This window comes from Vanellus vanellus (genome assembly GCF_965231255.1).
Source record: "Vanellus vanellus genome assembly, chromosome: 5".
NCBI classification, from domain to species: domain Eukaryota; kingdom Metazoa; phylum Chordata; class Aves; order Charadriiformes; family Charadriidae; genus Vanellus; species Vanellus vanellus.
In genome coordinates, this window is record NC_138910.1 from 56,845,266 (window position 1) to 56,873,240 (window position 27,975).

The 27,975-nt window shown below is 36.4% G+C and overlaps 1 protein-coding gene across 1 annotated transcript in view; it reads left to right on the forward strand.

Annotated features, from left to right (window-relative positions):
• NEK7 (NIMA related kinase 7) overlaps positions 1–27,975 on the forward strand; it is a gene marked incomplete at its 5' end in the record, with an annotated part of 57,552 nt that overhangs the window by 24,491 nt on the left and 5,086 nt on the right. The window contains 4 exons of the mRNA XM_082484039.1: positions 9,531–9,639; positions 11,987–12,094; positions 20,104–20,198; positions 24,855–24,968. Coding sequence (XP_082340165.1) covers positions 9,531–9,639; positions 11,987–12,094; positions 20,104–20,198; positions 24,855–24,968 — 426 coding nt within the window. The remainder of the gene's footprint in view (positions 1–9,530; positions 9,640–11,986; positions 12,095–20,103; positions 20,199–24,854; positions 24,969–27,975) is intronic.

Sequence of the window (27,975 nt, forward strand, 5' to 3'; positions counted from 1 at the left end):
AGAGAACCTGGATGGGAACAGGATATGATTGTGTAAATGGAGAAAATGGGATGAAGTGACCGAAATAAGACAGGGATGGGTCTGGGATGGAGGCGGAGAAGAGGCAGGTTGTGTAGGAATTGCAGATCAAATACAGGGGAACACAAAGAACCTTTCTTGTAGCATACTGCTGTGTAGAGTGTGGAATGGGACTCAAGGTTCAGGAGTGTTGCTGTTTTGCTGCTGTTTGCGAATGTAAATGAAATCCACTGGAAGTACCCATCGGTTACCTGCTGAAGTATGATACTCTGTTGGGCAAGTTACTTGGCCAGCTGCAGGGCTAGCTGGGGCTGTAAAAGCGCCAAGTCTTGTGAGCTGTGTGTAGCAATATAATAGCCTACATTTCTGTAGTTATTTTTATGCTTTTTTGAATCTAGGGAATTTATTATAACCTAAGGAAGCAACACTGAATCTGCAAAATCAAGCATTCAAAGGCTAGAAAATCCTACAACTAAATATCTTGCGCTCCAGCAAATTACAGGTTTTTCTTCTTTGAAGAACCACAGCTCTATTCAGTGTTCAGGGTGCAGCTGCTCTGGGTAGGAATTGTGGTGGTGCAGTGCACGCACCACCATTTGTTGCATCTGTGCTGTCTTCTTTGCTGCAGTGGTTGTCTACATGGCAGGGAATTCAAGAAAGACAGAGGTTTCATGGTTAATACAATTGAATGCTCTTCCAGAGACCATCCTTTCTTACTGTCTCTGGTACTGTTCCTGAAGGATACTGTATAAACCACTTCAGCCACTATTTTTTGGTGGGAATTGTAATTGCTTATTCTGTATTTCTGATAATCAAGATAAAACTCTTGGGTTTGATTTATAGAAGTATTGAGTATTTACAGCTTTATCTGTTCTGAGTGGAAACCATGCTTTGAAGATGAACTGTTTCGTAAAGCTAAGTATGTTGAAAAGGAGGTGCTTAAATTGGTGGCAGAATTAATTAACACTTTTGATCTTAATTCTTTGCCCCCATTCTAGTCTGTAAAATGGGGATATTGCTACCTCATCATTTCCAAGGCCATTTGTGGAGATGAGCTTCACAAAGTTTATTTTATTAATTTTATATTCCAATGATGCATACCAGGAGGCTGTACCCTGAAACTTATATTTAATAAAGGGTTTTGAATAGTGCATAATAAGTAAAGCCTAGAGACGTTTTCAAACTGCTCATTAGCTGAGTGTCATGAATGAATGAGAAAAGGGTCCTGTGACATAAAGAAAGAAAACAGAACTGAAAACTGCCTGCACACACACTCTCGAAGGGGTGAAATTATGGTGGCTTTAATTCAGAGATTTTTCTTACATGTATATTTATGTCCAAATACTCGAAATCATGATTGTGGAAAGAGTATTTTAAAAGTAGTCTTTTGTGCATGTTTGTTTATTTTCATGATACTGATTTATCATGATCTATAAATGCAAATTTTAAAACGCGGAATATGGTTCTTCTGGCTTTTAGCAGTATCTGTGTCTCTCTTGTGCTTTTTTCTTTTTTTTTTTCATGACTGATAGATTTAATTTAAAGAACAAAAAAACCCCACTACTCATGCTCTCCCCACCCCCTGCCCAATGCCAAACCTCCTGACTCGTAGTCTTTTTGTTTAGCATATGGTTTTGTTTTGTAATATAGAACAGTTTGGTGCCTTGCTGAAGCTATACAACTGATAAATGTTAAAAGCTTCAAAATATTTTTTTCCTCAATGTTTTTCACATTCTGTATCACCTTTGCTCTTAAGCTTTTTTGTGTATTCATTTTTTAAAAGACTTAAAAAAGAGTGCAGCTTGAAGAAACATGTAATAAGTTAGGATACTGTAACACTGTGTGTGCTAATTACAGATCAAAGCTAAATTATTTTTATGTGCCTTTTCCTGAAGGAGAAACTTGGGGCTTTGAACCAGGCAGGCTAATTTTTGCCACTATCCTTTTTTAAAGCTAGGAAAAATCTTTTTCTTAACTACACCCACACCCCATCCCCCCCATTCTCCCCCCATTAAAAAATAGCCCATTCTTATTCAACTTTGCATGTATATGCTAGCCATGTAGCAGGTAAAAAAGGGGAGCTGAGTGTTCTCGGGGAAAACAGCTACTCTGCGGATGGAGCCGTGAAATTCTAAAAGAAAAGGCAAAGGCATAGAACCCTGCCAAGGTAGGAGAGCTAGTTCTGGTAAGCTTTTGCTCCCCGTACGTGTGGGTTATTGGGGTGCCTGACAGGTGCTCGGCTCTGCCCTTTGCTCTCAACTGCAGATAACCAGAACGAGAGCAGCGGCAGCAGTTTACCATGTGCAAGTTATGTATATGTGCTGGCAGAATGAAAGCTGACTGGTCCTGCGGTTTATAGCCAGTGGGGTAATTGGGCTGGGTAATTGCCAGGCAGCCTTGTTAGTTTTTCTGTGAATCGGCCCTTGTCTGTGTCTGCCACTGGAACAATGAGAGTGAGCGGGCAGATTTTCTGCTAAAATAATTAGACTATCAACACTGTTTTGTCTTGTGGACAGTCCCCTTCACAGACATCAAACCTGAAGCTATTTTGTAAGTCCACTGGCTGTCCTTGCAGGGAGGGTAATGGTGTCAGTCAGCTATGAAAAGTTAACTTGATGTTAAACTTCATTTAACTATTATATGGGCTCTCCAGATAGCTCTAACTGGGGTAGAAATGCTTGGGGTATTTCATCTTCACCTGTACTAGCTGGTGCTAGAATTATCTGGCTCTGTGAACTTTTAAAGAGCAGGTAAAATGGAAAGATTTTGCAGGTAAAATGGAAAGATTTTGTTAAATAGTAGTTCTGAGTGCTTTTCTTGTTTGAAATGCCCTGCAAACAGTATTTGGAGGTTATTTTTAGTTTTTCACACAATTGTGTCTGAAGAATTTGCAGTGCCAGTGTTTGTGCTATATTAATAACTTACTGAGAATGAAGAGAGAAGATTTCAAATTTATCTGCCTTTTTGTGGTAAAAAGAAAAAAAAAAAAGTTAAGATGTTAGCCTCTGTATTTACTGTGTCATGCTATTGCTTTTTATTAGGAAGTAGAGTTAATGATTCAAGCACAAGTTTCACCTCTTCATGCTGTACCAGTTTTCCCAAGGGGATTTATTGGAGAGAGCTGCATGTAAACAAATACAGTTGAATTTAAACATGTGGCTGTGTGTTTTAAGAAGCCCCGCTCAGCGGTAACAGCAGAGACAATGAAAATGATGCAGTATTGGAAATGTTATTTTAGTGGCTCTGCAAGTCTGATTTCAGTAGATGATCTTTATCTCTGAAAACTGTATGTTCTTGCTTTTTTGCATGAGCAAAAATGTTAGGTGGAACAGAGTGAGTGTAGGTGGACTACTCAATAAGGAAAAATGAAATGAATCCTTGCAAAGGCAGTTGGATAAATATATATGTATATATAAAGTGACTCTGTTCAAAGCTTTCTAAAGGATTTGAGTTTAACCAGGAGTCTTATGAACGGTCTGATTAATAGATTATTAGCATGAAAGAAAATGTACTAAAAATACAAAAGTAGGCCAATTTTGAATTGCGGTTTTCTTGCAAAGCTTTCTCTTTCTTGTAAGTAAATGTCTGTTTTGATTGTGTGTGAAAGAAGATAGTGTTTGAGAAGATGTTTCTATCTCAATTCTGTGGTGTGCGTTTGGTGGGTTCTTTAGGTAGTCAGTTTTTAGGGAGAGACCGTAATTCCATTCTACTGATTTGGCCTTCTGATGCTAGTAGGCACTTTTATTAGTACAGTTATTTTGTTGATTAGTTTTTGTACTGTGTCATAGTCTTTTGTTGCTATTGATTAAATAAAGTTACTAAGATCACTAACAGAGGAAGATTAATTTTTTTAAAATGCATTTTTTTGTGGATTCTGAAAGGGAAAAAATAAATGTATGGCATCTTCAGTAACTGGAGATTGTAAGCAACTATAAAGAAAAGTTGGAAAAAGAAGCAGGTAATTTTTTAAAATTTATTTATTCTTATTAGTCACAATTGTAATAAGTAATTTAGCAAAAGAATTTTGCTTCAGCTAAAATGAATGTGTGCTTGCTATGGCTTCAGCTAAGATGGGTGTGTGCTTGCTATGCCTTTGGGAAAGGGATAGTGTTAGACAGGATATCAGACAAAAGCAACAGTTGGAAGTACCGAAACTTGCAGAACAAAGGGTGGTGTAGTTAGCTAAGATAACCACAGGAGTGTGAAGAATGAAGAAGCCACAAGAAAGACATGGTGATAACGACTTCAAGCCTCCCTCCAATGGCTACCAGGAAGACCCCTGAGGAAGCATATCGCCTGCGCTGCTAGAAGGGAGGGGGTGTGCTCGGGGTGGGTTGCATTCCAAGAACTCATGATTATGTAATTGAGAGTGGGTTGTGTTCTGAAAACTCATTGATTATGCAAATTATGTCCCAAGAAGAAATATGAATAAGTATAAGGAATACAAAATAAAAACAAGTGTTTGTGAAGGAAAAAATGAGCCACAGGACGAGAAATCCCCTGTGTAACTCCCAGCGCTGTAATAAATATTCTTTGCTCCACCGAATTTGCCCCGGACTAAAATTCAATACAGCGAGCGTGTTTCTCACACTATTGTCTAAGTACTTGTTACTTTCTGTATGTTCAGTTGGTAGATGCCAAATAGTTTGGGGTTTCTTTGTATTTGTTCTATTTTTACAACTAAGGGACAGCTCATTTAAATGTAGGGTCACTGTTTAAATGTAGGCAAATTTGATCACCTTGTGATCAAATTGGATGAATGGATCAAGATGTGGTGGAAAGTTCTATTGTTGTTCTGCATAGAAAGCAAGGAAAAAATAGCAGAAAACGTACCATGATTTAAAGAGATGGGCAGCTGAATTAATGAATGAACAGGACCAGACAAAAGTCCTGGAACTCGGCTTTCCTACTGGAATTATATAGCCTTTTAAATAGAAAGTAAAACTTAAGTAGAAACTTCAATTCTGTGTACATGAGTCTCTGATATTTACTCCAAAATGCAGAGATGTTGAGGTCCATCTTCACTGGTCTGTCTTCTTGACCCTGCATGCCTTTGCCAGCTTGGATTTGTTTGTCCGTATTCACAGAGTGAGAACTCTTGCTCGTGCTTCCATAATTTCCTATTACAGCTGCCTGACCTCCTCTTTCCTCTCTCCATTCTTTCTGCTAGTCCGTGTTAAAAAAGACTCCCAAAGAAACACAGGCAGAAGTAGCCAAGAACTTCATTATGTGCTACTTGGAAGTTCCATGTAATAATCCTTTCTGCATCACTTTCCTCTTGATGAAGTTCAGATTTCTTCCCACAAGTATCCGGTTGTTGAATCACTGTGTTCTGATAAATCTATGCAATAAAATATAAAAAACCTCCTTTAATATTTTTGTAAGCCAGAAGTGAAGTCATGAGAACAGACAGATGCGATCAAGATCCTCATCAAAATGTGAAAGAAAGGAAAGGGAATCTATTCAAAGCAAGGAAATGATTATTCTCATTTTACTTTTCCCCCAAAATCCTCTCTTTCAGAAGGCAACTCTAACCTAGAGCATACACAGTGAAAAATCTCAGTATATGTTCTTGTGGACTCATTTGATGGTTTCACAGACTTTTTTTTTTTTTTTTTTAAATAATGACTGTGCAACATTGTTTAGGTGATCAGTTTATCATCTTTCTGCCGGAGATGTTCATAAACCTCTTGCTTTCTATAGTCCAGTTTGCTTCTTAAACACTGTTTTTTAATCTCTTTTTATTTATTTCTATTTTTTTCCTATTCAGTAACGCCTAAACCAGGCTAAATCACACCTTAAAAGTCTCTGAGACACCTAACGTCAGAACTGAATGCTAAATTTTTTCCGAGACATAGGCAGTCATATCTGAAATCTCCAATTGTACTGAAATCATCTATACTCACTGTTCTTTACTTATCTGCCGGAAATCCTTAGTTTTCATATAAAAGCCATAGTCTTGCATATTTCCTTTAAGAGTATTCTCTGAACTGTGCTTGTTAAACCTGGGTAAGGCCATTTGCTAATTGCTGTCACTTTTGCTTTTGGAATTTGGCCTTTAAAACATCATCTTTAGAAACTCAGTATAATATAGTTCCGTGCTTTTATATTGACTTTAAACTTTTTTGCCCATCTATCTTTTACTTAATTTTTTTTTTGTGCCTCCAAGAAGCTGAATAGCATATGCTGTTTATCTGGAGGGCAGCTATAGTTAACTTTACTAGGATGGAAACATTTGGAGACTATTTAATTTTTTGTTTAGTAATTCATTAGAGAAAACCAGCGGAGTTCCATTTTTCCCTTAACGAAACAGTCGTTCTGTAAAAAAGGACGAAAAGACAAACTGGTGATATAACCTGCCTACTTTAAAGCTCTTTAAGACATTTGAATAGCAAATTTATGACCACACAAATTTTCATTTGCGTTAAATGACTGAATTGCAGTTTTATCTGTACTGACATTGTGAAAACTCTTCGAATTAGTTTTTTGTGATTCCATTCTCAAAGACAGAGATGGAAATTTCATGGGATATGGCTTTTGAAATAAATAATTCTTGCTGGGAGACAGTCTGCTGCCTGAGCATGCCTGGTATTCTCTGTTTAGCTGATAAAACAGTAGCTTGCAGCACTGCCCAAATTTTCAATGCATATATACAGCAGTTCCCTTTTTGCCCAGTTTTAACTATGTTGAGACTGATCTTCCACCTCAAACAGGATTATGAGTTTTTTTTAATGTCACACCCTAGAAGGTCAGTGGTCTGAGAGGACATCGGGACTGTCCTTTGAGCCTCAGATGGGTGGAAGAAGCAGAATAGTAAAATGTTGAAGATGGGAATACTTTAGAAAGCTGTATGTCACGCTCTATTCCTTTGAGGTCAAATTTGTATACAATGGGAGATAACTGTAATAAGGTAGCTTGATTATGTGGACTTTAGGATGCTCAAGACATTACAGCACTAGGCAGTGAATTAGTTGCAGGATGAACTGTTTGTGGTGCAACTAAGCTCTGCTATAATACAGGTTAAAAATTATTGTTTTGGCGTCACGTCTTCTGCGTTTTGGCTTCCCTATAGGGAGCGGGGCAGACCCCACAACCATTAGAACCGCATTTTGCATTGTGGTTGTTTTAAAATGGAGAAGAGAGAAAAGGATCCTGCTTTGAATGCAGTTAATATGTGGTATATGAATTTAATTGTGCTGTTCAGCGTAAAATAAGTTTGCCCATGTTTTCCATCAACTTATATTTCTTGTTAGAAGGTAAGGTTCTAAACGGGAATGGGATTACTTTTCCTTATTGACTTTTCTCAGAATTAACACTGCCTGCTGGACTATTTCTAGGAAAGATACTGCTTGTTTCAATGGCTAGTTTTGCAAAAGCAATCTCTTTTTGGAAGTGGAGGCTTTTCATCACTATTTAGGCTATTGGTAGAAAACAGCCCAAGAAAACATTGAGAATACGTATTTTGATAGAAGAAGATAGTGCAATTAATTACTACAGAAAGTAGTGCTCAGTGAGTTTATTTTAAAGGCACTGGATTATTTTTAAACCTATGAAAGTGAAAATCTTGCCTATTTCTTTGTTTAGTTTAAACATTGTTAGTAAATCTAGCAGCTCTCTTTTGCATTCCTCTTTAGATGGATACATTCTACAGGGTTAATGTTATTGCTGCTTTCAGGATGAGAAATTATTATCATGCAAAATTATTAATGCCTTCAGTAGAATGAGACTACGTTTTAAAAACTGTTGTTATACCGCATGCTTGCACTGTAAGAACTGAAGCTGATTTTGCAGTGTACAATGAGCTACAGTGTTATAGATGGCAAATTAATAAAATTTTAAAAGAATACTTGCACATAAATACTTTGAAAGTCCACTGATGTACTTGCAGTACATCGGAATGGAAGTCCGTAATGGAAAATCTTCCCATTTCAGACATTTTGCGAATGGTCTTTTATCACTGCTTGTGCTTAGATTTGAGTTAAAAAAATAATAATTCAGAATGTTTAAATAAAGTACCTAGTTATAATTATGATAATTTCAGAATGCATTTTAAATCAAGGAACTCTGCTTTCATGTGCACATACTTACATGTATTGTGTATTTGTTTTTAAATGAAAAGAAACCTGGTCTCCATCTTCCTGTTGACATCAAACAATCCTCTGATATGCAAATCCAGCTATGGGGAGAACAGATACACAGGGTTTGTTTGGATTCAGTCCAAGACTGAGAGAAAATTATATTTAAAGAAGTAATTTATATGCTTTGCCTCATTTAAATGAAAATGCATTTTGAAATAATCCCTATACAAAAAACATTTTGGTGAAATGTTATGATCCTTTGTATGACTGATATATTTTGCTATAGCTAGTTTAAAAACATCTTTCTGATACTCCGGCATGACTCTGTAATGTGTAGATGCAGCTGTCAACTTCTTAGTGGCACATTTTAACATAGTATATGAAAATATTTTTAGTTTTTGAGAGTAATAAATGTTTGTTATACGAACTTTCTTAAGGTGTGCATGAGTGTGAAGTGTGTGTGTGTGTGTACACATGCTATTAAAATACGTCTATGTACTTTGCTTTCCGTCTAAAATTTTGCTAGTATTAATGTTGTTCATGTAGTTTCTTTGTGCGTTTAACTTTAAAGAATTTGTATTTCGGCAGATTTTAAAAAGAGAGACTAAATGAGCAATGATTTTTTTTCAGTCTTCTTACCTTTAGCTGCAAAATTTATAACAATCAAACTTTCATGTTTTAGCATTGGCTGACTTCCAGGTTTTCAGTATGTATTTTTGGAGGACAGTGTTATTCCAGTGCCTGAATATAATATTTGAAGATGTGTGTAGCAGAGCACAATTATGTTTCACGTAAGCTTTAACGGGCCATTGAACTGCTACCAGTGATTTGGTAAGGGTTGTTTATACAGGATGGAAAATATTTGTACAGGAGTTAATCACTATGAAACTTTCAGAAATCGCAGTTCCTTTAGTCCCCTTTTATGTATTGCTGAAGTTTCTAAAACTATTCCGATCAACTCTTCTTACATGTACTTTGTTTATGATTGTTGCTGCTAATTTTTTTTCTTCTGTTTAGAAAATTAGGATATGGCAATCAATGTTGGTATAAGGAATTGTTCGGGAAGTTCTGTGGCACATACTTTTATATCTGACCTTTATTTGTTCTGTGGCCACTTACTCTATGCTACGCTATTCTGACCACATTAATCCTGCATTGAGGATTGCTAAATACCCTGTAAATCCTTTTCTCGGGTAGCAGTTTTATTTCATTAATGTCATTTGTGGCTCTATGTGTGTTGACTGACTTAATTCACGTACTATCAATGTGTGTGTTTAATATTTAAGGGAAAAGCTTTCTGTGTCAAGAAATGTTTTGGGTTGTGAGCCTCTTGTAGTTGGTTTTTAAATAAAGGATTGTCTATCTTTTCTTTTTTCAGTCATTTTATGCAAGTTTTAAAATTTAATGTTCAGTGTCCATCCTTTTTTCTTTAAGCATTTTAAGAAACAGAAGAGGTTGATTCCTGAAAGAACGGTTTGGAAGTACTTTGTTCAGCTTTGCAGTGCCTTGGAACATATGCATTCTCGTCGTGTTATGCATAGAGGTAATATAGGATCAAAGATGATTTGCCTTTACTAAACCTTTACTATATGAGAATTAAGTTGGTTCAATGCAAATGACACCATATAACGTCATAATTGGAATTGATTTTGACAGCTGACACAATATATGTTTCTCTAATGTTCTATGAGTAATGAAAAAGTGTGACAGAAGTTTGTAGTTGTACATTTGTTGTGGTAGGTATTTGTTGGCAGCAATGGCTTGTGATACCTCGCTTTCAAAAGAAGTGATAGTTCTGTAAGTGATGGAGCCCCTCTTTGCTTGCTCAATTCATTTTGCTGGCTCTTATTTTCTGCCCTGTTGTTATTCTTCTATATTTGCCTGTTATATTTCCCAAGTATTGTTACTGCATTCTTGCACAGCTATCCATCCATTCTTTTCACCTCTTGCACCCTTTTTTCTTACAAAAGTATTTGCCACCTTCTATGCCTTCTGGTGATGTATAGGTCCTTCTCCCACTCCCTTATCTACTGGATTATGGGCAGCCTTGAGCATTTTCTCCCCTTCTCTGCTCCTCTCCACTATTTCCACTCTCTGTGTCAAGTACCATGTCCCAACAGCCTTTGTAGTTGCCAGCTATCCCTGTCAGGTACTAAATCTCTTTTACCCATTTTAAACCTCTGTACTGCTGTCTCCTCCATATATTGTCTTCATTTTACCTTGTAACTCTAAGTCAAAGAAAACAGATTATAGCATAGCTGCTTCTCAGATGTACACTTTTTTTTTTTTGCCTTGAAAATCCCTCTGGCTATGAGTTGCAAGTTGTATATGGGCTGTCTCTCTGGGTTCAGGTGGACTTACGTGTCACAGGTTGGTGGCTTCCTTCTGCAGGGATGCAGATAGCTGCCTGAAAGCAAAAGTCCCTCGATCTCTTGAGTTTTATCATTTGCGGCTAGAGACGTTGCACCCTTCAGCAGATCGTCTTAGATGACCCCTGCAGCTGCAAATACCTTTCCCATGTGATTCTCCTTTTTTTCCTTTATGCATTTGTACAGGTATCTGTAAGTGCAAATTATACAAAGGACATAAAATTATAGATTCTTTCCATGGGGTATAGGTATCATCCTTTAATGCTTCTGTGACCAGACTAGTTCATTCCAGTATATTTTAGCTCAAAACCAAAATGAGTTTAAATTCCTTAAACTGAAATACTACCTTCAAAGCTTCTGGCAAACCTATGGCAAATCTAACAATTCCATGGTTACACACCAAAACCAATGACAACTAAAGCTATTTTTAAGTTGAGCTGATGCCCGTGTTGGATTGTTACACAAAGGGTGATCCAAACTCTTGAAAACTAGGTCAGATAGCAGCATCACGTAATTGCTTCTGTCTCCCTCTCTAAAGCTCATGGTTTTGTAACTTTTTATTTGAAACCTGAAAATGCTGGTATTTGAAGGGTTATTAACCATTCCTTTTACTGTACCTGTATTTTATGCAAACTATAATCCCCTCTTACCAAAGTTAAGTGATTTTCTTTAAGTTTAGAGCCACAATGCGTTGCTCTTGAGCTGAGAAGGACCTAGGCACACTTGCCAAACAAATATCAGGTCAGTTTATTTAGAAGACTAACAGGATAGGTACCTTGTTAAAAATCATAAAATAAAAATTTTTGCTCTTGTCTCTAAAGGATTGGGTTAAAACTTAAACTGAATATTACTTGTGAAAAATAACTGTCTGGGGTATACATCATTATTTTTCTTTGTTTCTACTTGATTAGCCCAATTCCATTGATGAGTTCAAATAACCATTCTCCTGAGTAAAACTTGCTTCTTTTTTTAATGCCTGCTATTAAAGGGAATCACTTACCTATTTCAAATAAATAACATCATGCCAGTGTGGGTAATCTGATCAGCAAAAGTGATGAAAAATATGTTTTACAGTTCTCGAAACATTTTTGGTCTGTTACTTAAGGCATGCATAATGAGAGGTTTTCTAGTTCTAATGCAAGTCCTTATATATAGCTTATATGAAGTAGTAATGAACTTCCTGTATATGCTTCTTTGGGTGTGGGGTGGGTGTTGGGGGTGTTCTGTTTTGGTTTTTTTTGTTGTTGTTTGTTTGCTTGTTTGTGGTTTGTTTTTTTTTTTTAAATACTTTCCATGGCTTTTAATTTTTTGCTTGAGCCATGTTTCTACTATTAAAATAGTTAATTTAAAATTCTGAATCCCAGACTTGCTCTTTCTGAACAGCACACTCGAATTTTGTTAATATTAGCTGTAAATAAAAACCTCTTTCAGTCTGTTATTAATACAGCAGTAGCTTTTCTTGCAACCTCATTGTGACTTTTAAATTTCTTGTGTGTTTTTTTTTTTTTTTTTTTCTTCCAGATATAAAGCCAGCTAATGTGTTCATTACAGCTACAGGGGTAGTAAAGCTTGGAGACCTTGGACTTGGTCGGTTTTTCAGCTCCAAAACCACAGCTGCACATTCTTTAGGTAAGCTTTCTCGGAGGTACAGGTAGTGGGGAGGTGGATTTTTTTTTTACGTGGTAGAAATACCGTGCTTACTTATGAGGAGGAAGAGAAGGATTATGTCCAGTTAAAGCTTTTCTGAAATAATAATAATAAAAAAAATGTCAGCACCATGGACTAATACAGAAAAGCTGTGACACTGAGGTGTCACTTTCAGCAGTACAGCTTCTATGGTTTGTTTGTTTTTTCCTTTCTTCTTTGTTTGAATCATTTAAGGTGCATTCCTGGCTCAAAACAAATCTTCGTGACAGTAGCGTTTTTTAGAAATGCCAGGAAAAATAGGATCAATAATATGAGTGCATTTTTTAAAATTCACTTGAACTTTAATCAGTGTTAGAAAGAATCTAGTAATTCTGTGTGCCTGTATGGGTAACATTGGCAACACGTTTATATGCTCTGAGAGGGCTAACAGAGGAGCTTCCCTATTTTAAGGTGAAGTTTCTCAATATAAGCTAAATAATTCGAGGAGAGATCAGAATTAAGCTTTGTGGACCATAAAGACTTTAAAAACAAAACAAAATAAAAAACCCCAAACAAACAACAAAAATCCCAGAGAACTTATTTTTATAAGACTAGAAAAAAACTTTCTGAAATGACCAGTTTATTCTTTGCTAGCACATAAAAAAAGGCATTGTATTATCTTTTTCCAATCAAAATTTTTATATAATTTGCATCTTTTGAGTAGCATGTGGAGACTAGGACAATTAAGAAGCCTTTAAAGAAGAAAAAGTAAAAATTTCACAGATATTTTAAGTTTAAATGTAGGGAATGGACAAATTACAGGATCTAAGAGGATCTCTCTAAAAGAGAAAAGCCATGTAAACAGAGTAGCATCTGCTTTGAAGAGAAATCTAAGAATTAGTGTTTATAGTATGGTTCTGGGTTGGTTGTTGTGTTTTTTTTTTTTTTTTTTTTTTTTTTAGTTAAGAAGAAAAATTATTTTCCCTCGCTGAAGTGGCTATGTTTAGTGGTTGCTGAATTCAAGCCTGTTCACTGACTGCAAAGGGTGTGAAATGAACTTTTAGACCCCTCAAGAGTGGGGCCATTGGTGGCAGCACGCAGAATTTGTCTCCTCTTCCATGTAAATGGTATTAAGGCAGGCAGAGCACCTTACTGGTACTTGAATGCAGATAGGTAAAATCAATTCAAATGCTGCTCGGTGAGAAATTTTAACAAGTGACAGTGACAATTCTGTAATTAGGCATTTGGCTATTTTTATATGTTTGAGTGCATGATAAGGAAGACAATATCTAAGACAGCAAAGAATTGTTAAGTAATACTTATAATCCCTATTTTAGGGCCATGGGAGGACACACAAAGAATTGTTGATGTTTCTAATTAGACTATGAAATATTAGTCGTCTTGGATTAAAATATACCATATTTATCATCACGTCTTTAACTTTATTCAGATAGTTGCAGTTATCAGTACAGTTGGAAAACAAGAGAAGATCAATGTTCATCATGTTTGTACCACATATGAGTTGTGGGTGATACTTGTGTTAAAAGCTAAAAAAAAAACCCCTATTTTAGAAAGGGAATTCTTGATACAATCCTTACTCCCCTGTCTTCCAGAAAGCCTTTGGTCACTCTTTTGTGCCTTCCTCTTTTTATCATGTTTGATGCATACTGATACTGGTAAGGTCAAAACCATGAGTAACTGCTGAGGTCTTAATAGCACTGAGGTGAAACTCAGACACAGATGTGCAATCTTACATTAATAAAAAAAAAAAAGGGGGGGGGAAGAGACAGAGGAGAAGCAGTGAGACCAGACTGGAAATGTGCTTGGGTTCCACGTCGAAGTTCAGATATAACCATAAAGATCTGATACTAGTTCATGGCACAGTGCTGCTGTTCATGCTGCCATCGGAGCCCAGTGGCCATCTCTGGCACCACTGTGGAGATCTTATTTGTTGTAGTTGGGTCCTGCTACTGCCTGTGAATGGAAGAAGGATGCAAATGAGTCGCGTGAAGAGGGACCATATTTGCAGGAAGCTGTAAATCCTAATCTGTGAGTAGGAGCACACGAAGTAGGCAAAAGTCAGTTGTGAGGGTGGGAGAGCTACACTGGTGTTCTGAGGTAGAAATCAAAAGTTAAAGAGGAACAAACTGCTTCAACCCTGGGTTATTTTGGTTCATTGCAGGGGAATTGTTGCAAAGGGACTGAAGACTGAGCTAGAGTTAAAAACAGTGAGCTAGAGTTAAAAACAGTGTAAAACCCCCAAGCCCTTTAAAGCTTATCTCTTACAAATACAAGAGTCATCCAGAGAGCAGGGGTACGGGGATGGAAGCTTTGTTTCTAATGTTGTGTTCTGTGTCTTGGTAGAGGAGCTATTATTTCTTATTTTCTCTTTCCCCAATCTCTTTCTTCCAGTTCTTTCTTAATTATGACCTAATGTCAGAATTCAGCCTAGGAAAAAGGTTTTGTTCAGCTGTTAACTTAGGCTACAGTGGAGATAGTGACACTCTGATTTATCATGTCACTAGCAGAGACCACTTTTTAAAATTGTCATGCAGTTTCTGATGCTGCTTTTCCTGAAATTTCCTGAAAATCTTTTTTATGATTCCGTAAACCTTTGGTGCAGAATACCCAGTGAATTACAAACGTATTATGTGTAGCAATTTATACTTGTTTACAGACTTTATAAAAATTTCAGTAGCAAACTAGATTCAGGCTTTCAGAGATAAAGAAATGTACTAAAATTTTCATTAGCTACAGCTTCTAACTGCTAATTATGAATAATACTGATTTAATTAGAATACTTGCTGATGGTCCATTTGAAACAAATGAAAATACTGCACTGGACAGGGTTTGTTAATGTTCTTAACTCTTTCTATACAGCCTTATCAAAACAGTAGAATTTCCTCTTGTGGCGTGTGTGTACCTTTTTGAAAATAGAAAATCCTTCTTCCAAAAATGCAAAGGAAAGGGAGGCATTTGGTATTGTTGATCCGAAACAAACCTGAAAAAAATTCTTGATTTCAGAAGACTTTATATTAGAAAGGGGAAGATGATCCAAAAAAGGCTTCTTATTAATTTTCCTATGAGTGTGTGCATTAGGGGTTTTATTTTTGTTGTTGTTTTTTAATGGCTGAGTGCCAGGCCTTATGCCCTTTGATGAAATGGCAATTCTGAGGCCAGCTTATAGAAATGTGCATTTTTTTAATCTTTGTTAGCCATTCAGTGGATTTAAGGGTAGTCCATATTTTAGCATTTCAATTAAAAAAAAAAAAAATAAGAAATCACTTCATTTCTCTGGTGTGGTTGTGCTAGAGGGCTACGTGGTATGCTGGCCAGGCAGACATTGCTGCCATGATGTGAATACCTTCTTGCAGGGCAGAGGAGCAGATCTGCAATATCCTTAAAATGCTTGAAAGCAAATGATCATCTGTATCCAATTCTGGTGTTTCTTCTGTGGTTTGACAATTTCTGTTATTTCCATGGTACTCCTGTCCCCGGCACAGAGTTATGTTATGAGGGATTTGACTGCAAACTCACACAGGTTGTGGGGAATAAAATACCTTATAAAAATGTGTTCAGATGCTCTCCTTTCCTCTTACATATGGATCTCTAACCCAGCAGAGGGTGCTGGGGTAGTGGTATGCAGCACCGTTTTGCTGTGAAAAGAATAAGCTTCACTTTCATAATCTCAACCAAACTGTTCTGAGAACCTGCACCCTCAGTGTGCAGGCAGGCTAGGGGGGAAATCTGCAGCTGATTCATTGCAGTCATCAAAGAAGCTGTATTAAAACAGCTGTTATTTTATGTTCAAAAACCTGAGATCTCACAGCAGTTTGAAAGCTGAAGGTAAAATATTGTGCTTTTACAATGCTACATTGTAAAATAACCCAAGATATTTATAGATTGATTTCTGCAGTTAGACTATTTGCATAATGTAGGTTAGGTTGCAGAATTACTTTGGATAAGTGCAGTATTTTAAGTCCCATATCCATGGTTGAAGACGAGCCTATGACTTAGAAATCTCCTACACCTGTATTAGAATAAATAAATATGTAAAAAAAACCAACCAAACCAACTTATGGAGAATTTGTCGTGTCAGTGGTTGGTTACCCTCAATGTTCTGTAACTTCAGCTTATTTGTAACTTAGTTTGTCTGTCTTCAGCATCAGCCATTCATCTTGTTAAGCACTTCTATGTTGTGTTGAACTCTATCTTATAAAATTCATGTGATCTCATGTCCATGAAGTCATTCATAAACTTATCTTTTCATTACTTAAATTGTGGTTTGTTTTTTTTTTTTTCGTTGTTTTTTTTTTTTTTTAACTGAAGCCTTGTTTTGGAATTCCTTGAAAATCATAAGAGTTACAGAAGTGATTTTAGCCCCCTTCCTGAACTTGGATAGTTATGTGTTCCAATGCATGGAATGTCAGTAATAATTATATGGTCCTTTTAAAAACTAGTCTATTAAACACCACCTGAATCAGCCATTACATTGTTTGCTATTAGTAGTACTAACATTTAGCAGGCAGATTTTTCCTCCCAGTTTAAAGATGCTCGATAGTACTTAGAGCTAGTTATTGTATTTCATTCAACTCCTCGATGCATTGTCAGTTTTCAGGTGAACACTCTCGTCTCTAACTCAGCTGCAGTGTGAGTTATGTGTTTATGCAGGTAATAAGATGGACTGTTCATATCGTAACTCCCTTATTTGTAATAATTTCTTTGCCTCTGATCCTTCAGATCCAGCTTCCTGCCCCCTAATAACCACCATTTCCATTATGTCCATTGCCTCTCCTAATAGCAGAAAGCTTGCATAAAGAAACAACGCTTTCTGGATCTGCAGCATCTTTAGAGGGAGGGAGCTCCAGAGCAGCAGCAGATTCTGAGGAAGCAGTTTATTTGACCCAGGCCATTTTCATGGAGATTACCATTCAGATCTGCAGGTTATCAGAGATGTACAAATGCAGTGAACAGAATGCTGAAGTTACAGATTTTGTTCTTAAAAACGTAGTCACCCTAATGTATTACGTCTTTGTCTTGTATTATCCCACTTCTGTGCCTTCAGATGAGTAAAGAAGGTCGCATGTCTTTATAGTATTGTGATGATGTATTTCACTTAACAGAAAAAATAACCATCCAGGAAGGAAACACAACATATAATCACATCTGGTAGTAGCTTGCCAGCAGTACAGTGCTACGTACCGAGATTGCTCACCATTTTAAAGGACTGTTGCAATGCTTTCAGTAGTTGCTGAATGTCAGAATAATGAATCTTTTGTGTCATGTTCTGTTAAAAACCGTTTGCAAGTAGTAATGATGTCTCGATCTTCAGGTTGGTTTTGTAATTCAATGACTAACATAACTGTAATTTCAGTTCCTTTTACTTGTTGGGCATCGGGGGCTTCAGGTTGTGTTGCAGTTAAGGTGTTACACTAGGCTAAACGCTGTAAAATGATAGCATTTGTTCTTCCTTTTCACTATCATCAATCTTTCACAGTCATATCAGACCCCTAATGTATCAGCAGGCTTCCCAGAGCTACTGGTTAAAATTACCTTTGCTTTTGGTAAACTATGAACCTTCAAACCTCTGTGTTTTCAGCTGCCCCCTGTGGATTCTGTGAAGCTTCTTTCTGGCACATTACTCACTGCCAGCTACTTGCGTGATGTCTCAGAGCAGCAAAGGCAGTGCTGCTGTAACCAGCTAAGAACCAGATTACTATTAAACTTATTTTTTGTTGTTAGATGAATTCTGCCAACAAAGCGTCAGAATATACTAAACCAGTGCATCAATTTATCGATGCAAAATACAGCTACACAGCTGAAAGTTTTCAGAGGTGTCCAAGCTCACAAGTGCTTGGAGTAAAAAAAATAAAAAAAAAAATAAGAGAAATATTCAGGAGTGAAGTACAACAGTAAGGATAATAAAAATATGAAAGCTGTGTCGCACCAAATGTTGTTTAATTACAGTTTCCAATTTTAAGATAGCTGTCATTAAACACCCATTAAGGTATTGCTGTTGATACAGTAGAATAACAGAATTGCTTCTGGATATTTTGGTAGCTTTTTTGGGTGTTGCAGGCCACCCATCTGTGTGCCTGTTCTCTCACAGGGAAAAGACCATCCCGCCTGAGCATTCCTCTGTTGTGGGTGGATACGAACATCCTGTGAGGGTAAATGTTTTTCACAGTACTCAGTCATTTTGAGTTGCCTTTCCCCAGCCTTTCTCCTTTTAAGCTCGTGATCTTTTGTAGTCTCGGTTCAGAGCTGCAGTGATTCCTCAGGGAGCCTCTGGGGAGAGGGACTACAGCACCTTCTGCTTTCCCGGGGCTGGAAATCTCCACCAAAATATTTAGGGGGGCACATCCATTGTAGGATGCAATATGGGGCCTCTGTCCTTGCATATCTTTTAGAGAAGCAGGTTCTTAGTTTATGTTGGTTTGGAATATTGTTTTCGGTGTTGTTTGTCAAGGAGATCAGTTGAAATGATGGGTTGCCAGCAGCAGTAGCCTGACCTCCCTTCCTCCCTAAGAAAGTATGACATAGTTTGGATGTTAGCCTTTCGAAAGATAGGGCACATTGTGAAAGCAAAACCCTTAACTTTTGGAAATTATTAGAGTAAAATTATTAATCTGATTAATTATTAACCTGATTATTCAGATTTGGAATGAATTACGTATTCGGTATAGCTCTGTTTCCAGTATTCATACAGAGATGAATTATGAATAGATGAAGCTAATTCAGAAGTGACATGAGATCTTTGTGTTAAATAAAACAGTGTGAGGTTCATACTCCGATTTTCATAGTTTGTAATGAGAGTGCTGATTTTAATCTCTGGCTGTGTTGCAAGATACTTAGTTTCGAAACAAGGTCAACTTGAATTGGCAGAATTCAGTTGGTTTTCATCATCAGGATTCAGTGTTTAAAAAAATATTCCATACAAAATTGAAGTAAAAATCTGCGTAGATCTGTGACTCTTTTTGCTGTTAGGCAGTCATTTTGCGGGGATATAGGAAGAAAGTTCAGAGAGAATGCACCAAAATTGTCACTACCGTTATTTTTCATGACTTCTTTTTTTGTTGATCTGTCACACATGAACCTGTCAGTCAGATACTTTTTTTTTTAATGGCTTTTTTTTTTTTTACAGAGCTGAAACATCTCTCAGAATTTCTCTCTTCCAAGTAGCTTGTGACACAGATGGGTAGGGTCTGATTAAAATCAAGGGGAGAGATGTCCTGGAGTATCCAATGTAAATTTGCTCTGGGACAGTCCTGGTAAATGCTGCTTTTCAAGAGCAGGCGTCTCCAGAGCCCACAGCTCTGAGGCAGGATTAAGCTAGGACAGCCAGATTTGGGAGCTGAAAAGCCTTCGCAGAGTCTAGTCCTGCAGCAGATGGCCGAGTCGCTCGTAGGAACCTCGGCTTCTGCTGGGCTTGCAGGTTTTCCTACCTTCTTCTCTGGGAAGATGGATGGATTTCAGGCTCAATTTTAGTTTCAGATATTCAAACTAAATTGCGTTTATTAGTTTCAAAAGCAGCTTTTTCAGATTTCTCTGTTCTCAAAAGGAAGAACAGGCGACTCATTTAAAAAATAAAATAAAATTCAAGCCATGGAGGAGAATTTGTAGCTGTTGTTATTTCCAACCACAGTGATAACAGTTTGGAAAGGAGAGGGGATGTGTGTGTGTGTGTAGTATGTTCCCTTGGTTCTCTTCAGAAGAAAATAAATAATTTTGACCTTCTTTAACAGCAAAAATTAGAAGTATTCTACAACTGAATAATTCTGGTAATTAGATATCAGTAGTGAAAATAAAGCTTCATTGTATGAAATAGATATCTAATTCCTGCGTATTTCTATCAAACTGAAGTCATAAGTATGAATTGATATTATATACTTAGGAAAGTGAGATATAGAAATACAGAAGATGAAAAATGGTTTTTAGCCGGGAAGACTGTACTTTTACTGCTATATAATAACAGAAATTTTCATTCAAAAATACTTGTGTATTTATTGCAGTTGGTACACCCTATTATATGTCTCCAGAGAGAATACACGAAAATGGTTACAACTTCAAATCTGACATCTGGTCTCTAGGCTGTCTGCTGTATGAGGTAATACTGATATATATATATATATATACACACACACACACACACACAATGAACTTAACGGTGTTGTGCCCCCCACCCCCCAATGTATTAAGTACTGTTTTAGGATCTATTTCTATATTTTTTGTTGATTAGAAAAGTATGCATCATTGTGGAAAAGCTACTTTTCCGCTATTATGTCTGTCCTTAATATTAGCAATGAGAACTCTTACGTAACTTCAGCATATTAAATCCTTTTATGTGCGTTACTCAAGACTTGCCTTTTACTGGGCTTGCTAAAAAGATTTTACAGCAATTTATTGAAGATTGGGCATAACTGAAGAATTAATAAATGAATAATGGCAAGCACATGTCAAATTGTTCTAGGTGTTTGGCCTATGCCTATGTGGATTATATGACTTTGGTAATATATACATCGAGAAATGGTAGGACTGACTTGATTATGCAACTAACACTTTCCAAAACTGCAATATAGTTACTTTAGTACAAGTTTAATTTCTTTAAAATTATTTAAAACCTTAATAAAACAATAATAAAAGAAGGGTTACTGTGTACTTTTTACTACTAGCTTGGATTAGCTTTCAAGGTAATGACTTCTGCTGCACAAACATATGTATTTTTTCTACTCTTTTTCAGCTGGTTAATCTATAATTATTGGTTAATTTCTGTATTAAGACGGTCAAGATTAGTAGGTGACACATAATTTTAAATGATACTATATTCTGAGAAAATAAAGATATAGGGCAAATTGAGATAGAGGCAAATGAAGGTGTGAAGAGCAGGTAGCCTTCTAAGGCAACTTTGTCTTCAAAGTTTTTTGCAAGTCATTTGTTGATCAAAAGACTAAACACTTGTGTTGAAGGATGCTGAAAACAAATTTTCTTTCCATCAGCAGTGGCAGTGAAATCTTTCTAGTCGTGTTCCAGTTAAAAGCTAAAATACCCAACTCACTTTTCCTTTACCTGCGAGCCACCTGCCTCAGTGAGTCAGCAGAACTCATTGAACGCATACTCAACAGGAGAGGCACCTCCTGTTAGTTTAGCATTTTGTAGAAAACATTAACAGGCTGACAAAGTTGTATGTCACTGCTAGGTGAATTGGCTCACTTTATCAGTTGGCTCAGTAATATCAGTTTACTTTCAATCACTAACACGTTGCTTTTAATATTTAGAGGGCAAAGAGCTATATTGCAGTTCTGCAGAGTTTACAGATCTATGTATAGCTGTTACTTCTAAATCTTTGGGACGGTTCACATGAATGAAGTCCTATGCCTGATAGCAAGTATTTGGAAGTTTAAATCCCAAACTAAAACTTAATCCCATATTGGGATTCCTTAGTACTGACCGTGGCAACTGCCATCGGTTTCAGTGCTCCGCTTTACACACTTGTGGGAGCAGGAGCCTAAGGATAATATAAAGGTAGATGAGGGGGTTTCAGTATTACTACTTTTTTGCTCATTGGTTTTCTTGAGGATTTTTTTAAATCTGGAGAAACAAACAAATAAAACCTCTGAATACCTAATTATTGTATAAATTAAGCATGTTTTAAGGTTAATTTTTCTTATATGTTATGTGAAATGAAATTGTTGGATAGAAATCAATAGCACTTTTCTAAAAAAGAGGGTTTTTTGAACTTGTTGCTTTGATGCTGGTACAGTATATTAAACACCTATGTGAATATTAAGTTTTTCTTTGATCTGGTAAATAATTTCAAAAACGGTAAGTATCTTAATTCCATTGATTAACTCAGCATCTTTAAATACCATTCTTTTTTTAGTTTATTTTAGAAGTTTTACCAGAATGGTATTTAAGTTGATGTGATGTCGTGTTCATTTTTTTTCTTATTGCAAGAATAAAATAATTATTTGGATACTTATTGTTGATATATAGCAACTTCTTCAACTGTAGCTTTTAATTTTTTTAGAGGTGCGTGTATCCCATGTAGTTGATTCTACAACATACCAGATGTTTGTGGTTTGGGTTTTGGGGTTTTTTGTTTGGGTTTTTTTTTTTTGATCTTTGAGATGTAATTTTGAAATTTTAGGTATCATAAACTCAAAATATATGCTTAGCATTTTTCTCTCTCTCTCTCTTTTTTTTTTAATTATTTGAAAGTGGTTACTTAAGGTTCTTCAAGACATGCATGGACTAACGCATATTGTTTTTATTATCTGTGCACTTTTGTGTTGGGTGTCTTTTTGCGATGTGTCTACTGCCTGCATTTTAACATGTTTTGTTATGTTGATTTCATGTTGGTATGTGCTCATATGTACTCTTAATTCTCTCCAGCTTAATTGGAGAAAGATGTGGCATGTTTATCACTTCTCAATAAATGCTTAATTGCTGCTAAACTCTTTTCAGTTACATTTTAATTTAAGTTTAGGCTAATTTGCTCTAATCTATGTTGTTTTAAAAAATTATTATTTCTAAACTATCTTACAGTCTATTATTCAATGCTAACTATGTGGCCAGTAAGATTTTTAAAAGTATATTTTAAAGTCTGATTTGTTTTTTTTAGAGCCCCAGGTATTTCTGAAACCTCAAAAACACTACCACTGGAGTTTTAATTGATATGCAACAAAGTAGACTTTACTAATTAAAATCAAGATGCTGTGCTTTTGCTACATGGACCTTTACATGGAAAAGTAGGTTTTACACATTTCCTTTTATTGTTCAGCGTAGCAATTGCATCCTTACAGGGTTGTAGGTTGGTGGCTTACAGTTCAAAAAAAAAAAAAAGGGGGAAAAAAAAAGAGAGAGAGAGAGCTGCCACCAGCCCCGAAGACAGACAGTGGGCTTTCGTCCCTCAGACACCCCCAGAATACTAATCAGGAAAGTCAGACCCTGGAGGTCAGGGAGCAAGTCAATCATTCTAGCGATCGTCTCAGTGTGGAGGATCAAATTAGCCTGAAAAATTCAGCTGCTGGGAGGAGAGGGCGAGCAGCTGTCAGGGGCAGCAGCGAGATGCACTAATGAACCAGATGAATAGTGCAAAAGCTTGAAAATAAAAACAGGACAGTTGACATTTTTCATCTGTCAAAGCAGGAGATGCATGAAAATATAGTATTCCTGTTTTAACTCCTTAGGGGACATTCAGAATTTTTTTAACACTCCACAGCATTCAAACAAAAGTACTTTTTAATGAACACCTAGAGTACGAAAATGAGTATCTGTGCATTTATTTAGAATTTCTGCATGCGTACAGACCCTGCAGTTGATTTTTCTTTTTTTTTTTTCCTTTTCTTCTTTGGTCTTCAGCTTGCATTTTTAACATTCTTTTTAAGGTAAGAGATAATGTCATGTAAATCCAAAAATTAACATTATTTTGGTGATACAGAATTTTTTGGAGTTGTGTAGGAATGAACTGTAGTATGGTATTTGTTTTGGGAGCTTTAAAATGATTTATTCTTACTTGAAGGTAATATGAAAAAAGTACTGAGTTATTTAAGAGCGGTTTTATCAGGTATAAAGTAAACGTAAGAGAATTTTGGTAATTTTCTTCATGCATTTTCCCCCAGTGTTGTCGGTGCTTAGACGTGAAAGAGTTAAGCTGCTATCTGGAAGACCACAAGACAGATGAGAGCCATTTTCAGCTTGTCCTGTCCCTGCTGAAGCTCACTGAGTAGCACAGCATGGACTAGCGTGTTTCACACACACTCTGCCTGTCTGGGGAATGTACACATTGTCCTTCCAAAATCAAACTTATTAGCACATGTAGAAAAGGGTGACTGACTTTGGGGCAGCACTGCACTCAAAGCAGCATTCGGGCTGCTGCGGTTCAAAGACTTAGAAGGCTTTGAACAGAACGGAGAGATTTTAAATGAATTTTTAAATTTGTAATCCTGCTAACCATAGCATTTGTTTCCGCCTTAAATGTCAAGTTGTAACATTTTCTGGAAATAAAGCGTAGGTTTACTAATGCTGGTCTTAAGCTGATCATTTATTTAAGTGCTGTCCAACAGATATTCTTATTTAAGTATTACAATTGTAAAATACAGACGTGGGTGCCAGTTCTGCACTTCTGATGACATTTTGGATTTTTTTTTTAAAGTATTTTCAAATAACATACTGAATTAAAAAGTTTTGGGGGCTGTTTTTTTTTTTTTTTTTGGAAGTACAGATGTTACCTTTAGTTTTCTTGCTTTAAATAAAAAAAACTTTATCGAAGTCTAGCAATAGCTACGGGAGGTTACAAAGTCTACTTCTGTTATGCAGCATTTTCACCATACTGTATTGCTTTAGATCAGATAGTGTTTTCAAATAAATTATGTGTTTTTTTCCAAAAGGTCTTCAGAGGAAAATTAAATTGTGGGTTTTGGTTTCTTTCTCTTGTCTCCCTCATGGTGCAAGGACCTTCCATGCTCACAGCAGTATTGGATACGACTCAATTTTTCTCGTACTCTATTAATAAACTGTTATGGTATACAATTCAAGTACTGCAATATAAGGATTGTGACAGGTACAATTGTACAACGTAAAATAAGTACACATACTGGTTACAGTAACGGTTTTGGAACTTCTGTTTTAGGCATTGTGATACTTCTAGGCAGGGAACCGAAAGTCGTTAAAAATCACTTCTGAGTTGTTAGTATTACAGATTTTATGACAAAACAGGTTTACTTAAAAACACAAAAGAAAACTGTACATTTTCTTTAAACAGATGGCTGCACTGCAGAGTCCCTTTTATGGTGATAAAATGAACTTGTACTCCCTGTGCAAGAAGATAGAACAGTGTGACTACCCACCTCTCCCTTCAGATCACTATTCAGAGGAAGTAAGTAGTTTCCCTATTCATGGGCTACATCCTCAGTTTATGTAAGCTGGCTCATTTCCAGGGAAGTAAACGAACTTGTGTGATTTTATGTTATTTGAAGATTGTGCCCATAAATGTTTGCTTGTTGAACTCGCTCAAATGTTCCTGTCAAAACAAGTCTCTGATGTGGTTTTAGATTTTGGGGGATTAATGATGGAAACCTCATACCCTTAGCTTCTTAATTTCGTTGAGCTTCCTTGCAAGTATGAGAAAATGCTTTCCCAGAATGCACAATATGTTCTGCATGCCAGAATGGGATTGAATCTTACACCTATAGTATACTTTTCTAAAAGCACAACTATACAAGTTTATGTTGCACAGTAAATTAGTGTACTAGCCTAGTTTCTCTAGGGGCTTGCATTAAAATAGATGTAATGTAACTCACTAGTAAAAATGAATTGTTTAGCTCCCATTTGTCTGCATTATAAAACTGCGATGTGCCATTCGATACAATTGAACGGCAGTTCTTTTGCGAGAAAGAGTGGTTCTTGACAACACTAATAGTAAATTTCAGAGAAATACAGGCAGACGTAATATAATTGAATTTGAACAATACACTCCTGCATATCGCAGCCGTGTTTGTTTTAAGCTGATAGGTAACAATTCTTTACTGTCATTAATGCATTTAAGGGGGGGGGATACTTGCTTTTTTAAGCTCTAAAATGAAAAGAAACTAAATAAAATAAATTAAATATTTTCCTTAGTGCGAGTAACAGAATGAAAAAATATAAATGTTTGCTTGTTAATGTTCTGAGATGCCAGTTTTGAAAGACTTTCCCACTTTGAAAAGAACGGGGCAAACTGATAGAAGCTGTAAACCAAAGAACACACATTAATAACTAATTCTAATTGAATTCAGCCTGCATGAATTAAAGATTACTTTGAAAACGCAAATAAACACGAGCACTGAAATACTTTTAATAAACATAAAGCATTGTGCAATTTTGCTTATAGAGTAGGGGCTGTAATTCTGAACCTTACATTTTTTTACATTTAAAGACAGTGATTGGACTATTAATAAAAGATTACTGCCCAGTATTTTGTTTTGTTTTGTATTTATAGTGTGTTTATAATTTTCCCCTTTTATGAAAAAAAAATAAAAAGTCTTAAAAAGAGAATTCAGTGATGTTACAAAGGATATAATTTATGCACTATACCTCTTTGTGGGTTTTCCAATTAGTCATTTTACCTGGGTCGTTTTTAATTATTATTTATTATAGACTATAAATATGGCAGTTCATATAACCAACTTCAGCACTGGAGGCCTGGAAATACAGTAGGGTGTGAACAATAATGCAAAATGATAGCAAGAATGTCAGGGGCCGTTCTTTGTTGTGTCATTCATGCTGTCTTCCTTTTTCCATGAAGCGCATGAATATTTCACATATCTGCATCCTCATCCTCTATTCTTCTTGACTAATTTTCAGACTGTCTGAATTTGCATTTCACATGGTAGCTGATTAGGAGATGCCGAGTGCAGCAGCGAAGCCTCAGCAGGCGGTTTCCATGGTGACCTTCAGCAGGATTTTAATGATGATACCACTAGTGGTTCGTTGAAGTTGGCCTGCCTGCAGGGCTACTTCACTGCAGCTAAGTGTGAAGTTGGATATGCGGATTCCCAGCCAAGGGGCAAATATCAAAGTCTGGCCCAGATAGAAGGTCTTAGAGTTTGGATGGGGAAAGAGATTCCACCTTTTACTTACATCTGTATAGTTTCTGGTGTTGAAAACAGATGCAAAGCACAACGTGTTACATTTTCTTTATTGCAAAGCAGAAACCTACTTCTGCACCTTGGATAAACCAGTTATTTGCAAAATACACATAAGTTGTTTTAAAACATAATGAGAGAATCAGAGCTATGATAGGTGTGAAGATAGGTATGAAAATGGTTACTTAAAAGACTGTAATGGGAAAATTTTTTAATATTCTGATATGAAGACTTGTGTCTTTGCTAAGGTACATGGAAAAATAGATATGTTAGTTAATGCACCAAAATATGGCTTTTTTTTTTTTTTTAACTTGTATGAAAAAAATACTGTGCTGACATGAACTGTAAAAAAAATAAAACCAAAAAAACATTATCTGACATATTAGGATACTGTCCTAATTGTTTCACCTGTACTGGACATAAAGGCATCAAACCTTTAATCAGGTTGGAAGCACGCTCAGTGAGCAGTAAAAATCAGTGATTATGGAACAGTAAAACCCACTTCGTATTTTATAACAAAGAATTTTCTGAAAGAAAAATTTCAATGAGTGTTGATCTCTGCATCCTCTGATATAGGAGTGTAACTACTTTCATTAGAAAATACAAGTCCTTTTTAGAGAAAATTTTTGTAAGTTTTTAACAAGTTTTAAGATATGACAGTTTTTCTAAATTTTGAACTCTGTATAAGACTAAGCTTTTAGTAATGTATCACATCATCAGAGAATAATGTGACAGAAAGATGCACCTTAAGATAGATGGACAATTTCTTTTTAAAACCCTTGATTAGAATTCCTAATAGTCTAAGATGCATTTTCACAAACCATTGCTTCAGCAGTAGAGTCACAAGCAAGATGTGAATGTTTAACAGCTTTGGATATCTCAATTTTTGAATATTCCTAAAAAACTTCTGGTGTTCAGGGTGAGCGCTCAGCATTGACTGAAAGCTGTTCTGCTTTAGGGAATTCAAAGCTGGGGCTCCCTTGCCGTCCCCAGTCAATACTCTTAAAATCCTGTCAGCCCATATTAGTATCACGTTGTTTTCATGACAGGTGAAGTTTTTCAATCTCCCCTTTGATTGAGGTGCACTACTTCTGAAGTCCATAGCCAACCTCCCACCCAGATGTGAAAGCTGAATGAGCCAACAGGTCTAGAATGGCAGTGTTAGTTGCCAGCAGAAGGGCTTGAGAAGAACACTGAGAAAGGAATTCAAGAAGGTCTCCTTTTCAGAGTAAGAAGAGTTTGTGGGTTTTCTTTCCCCTC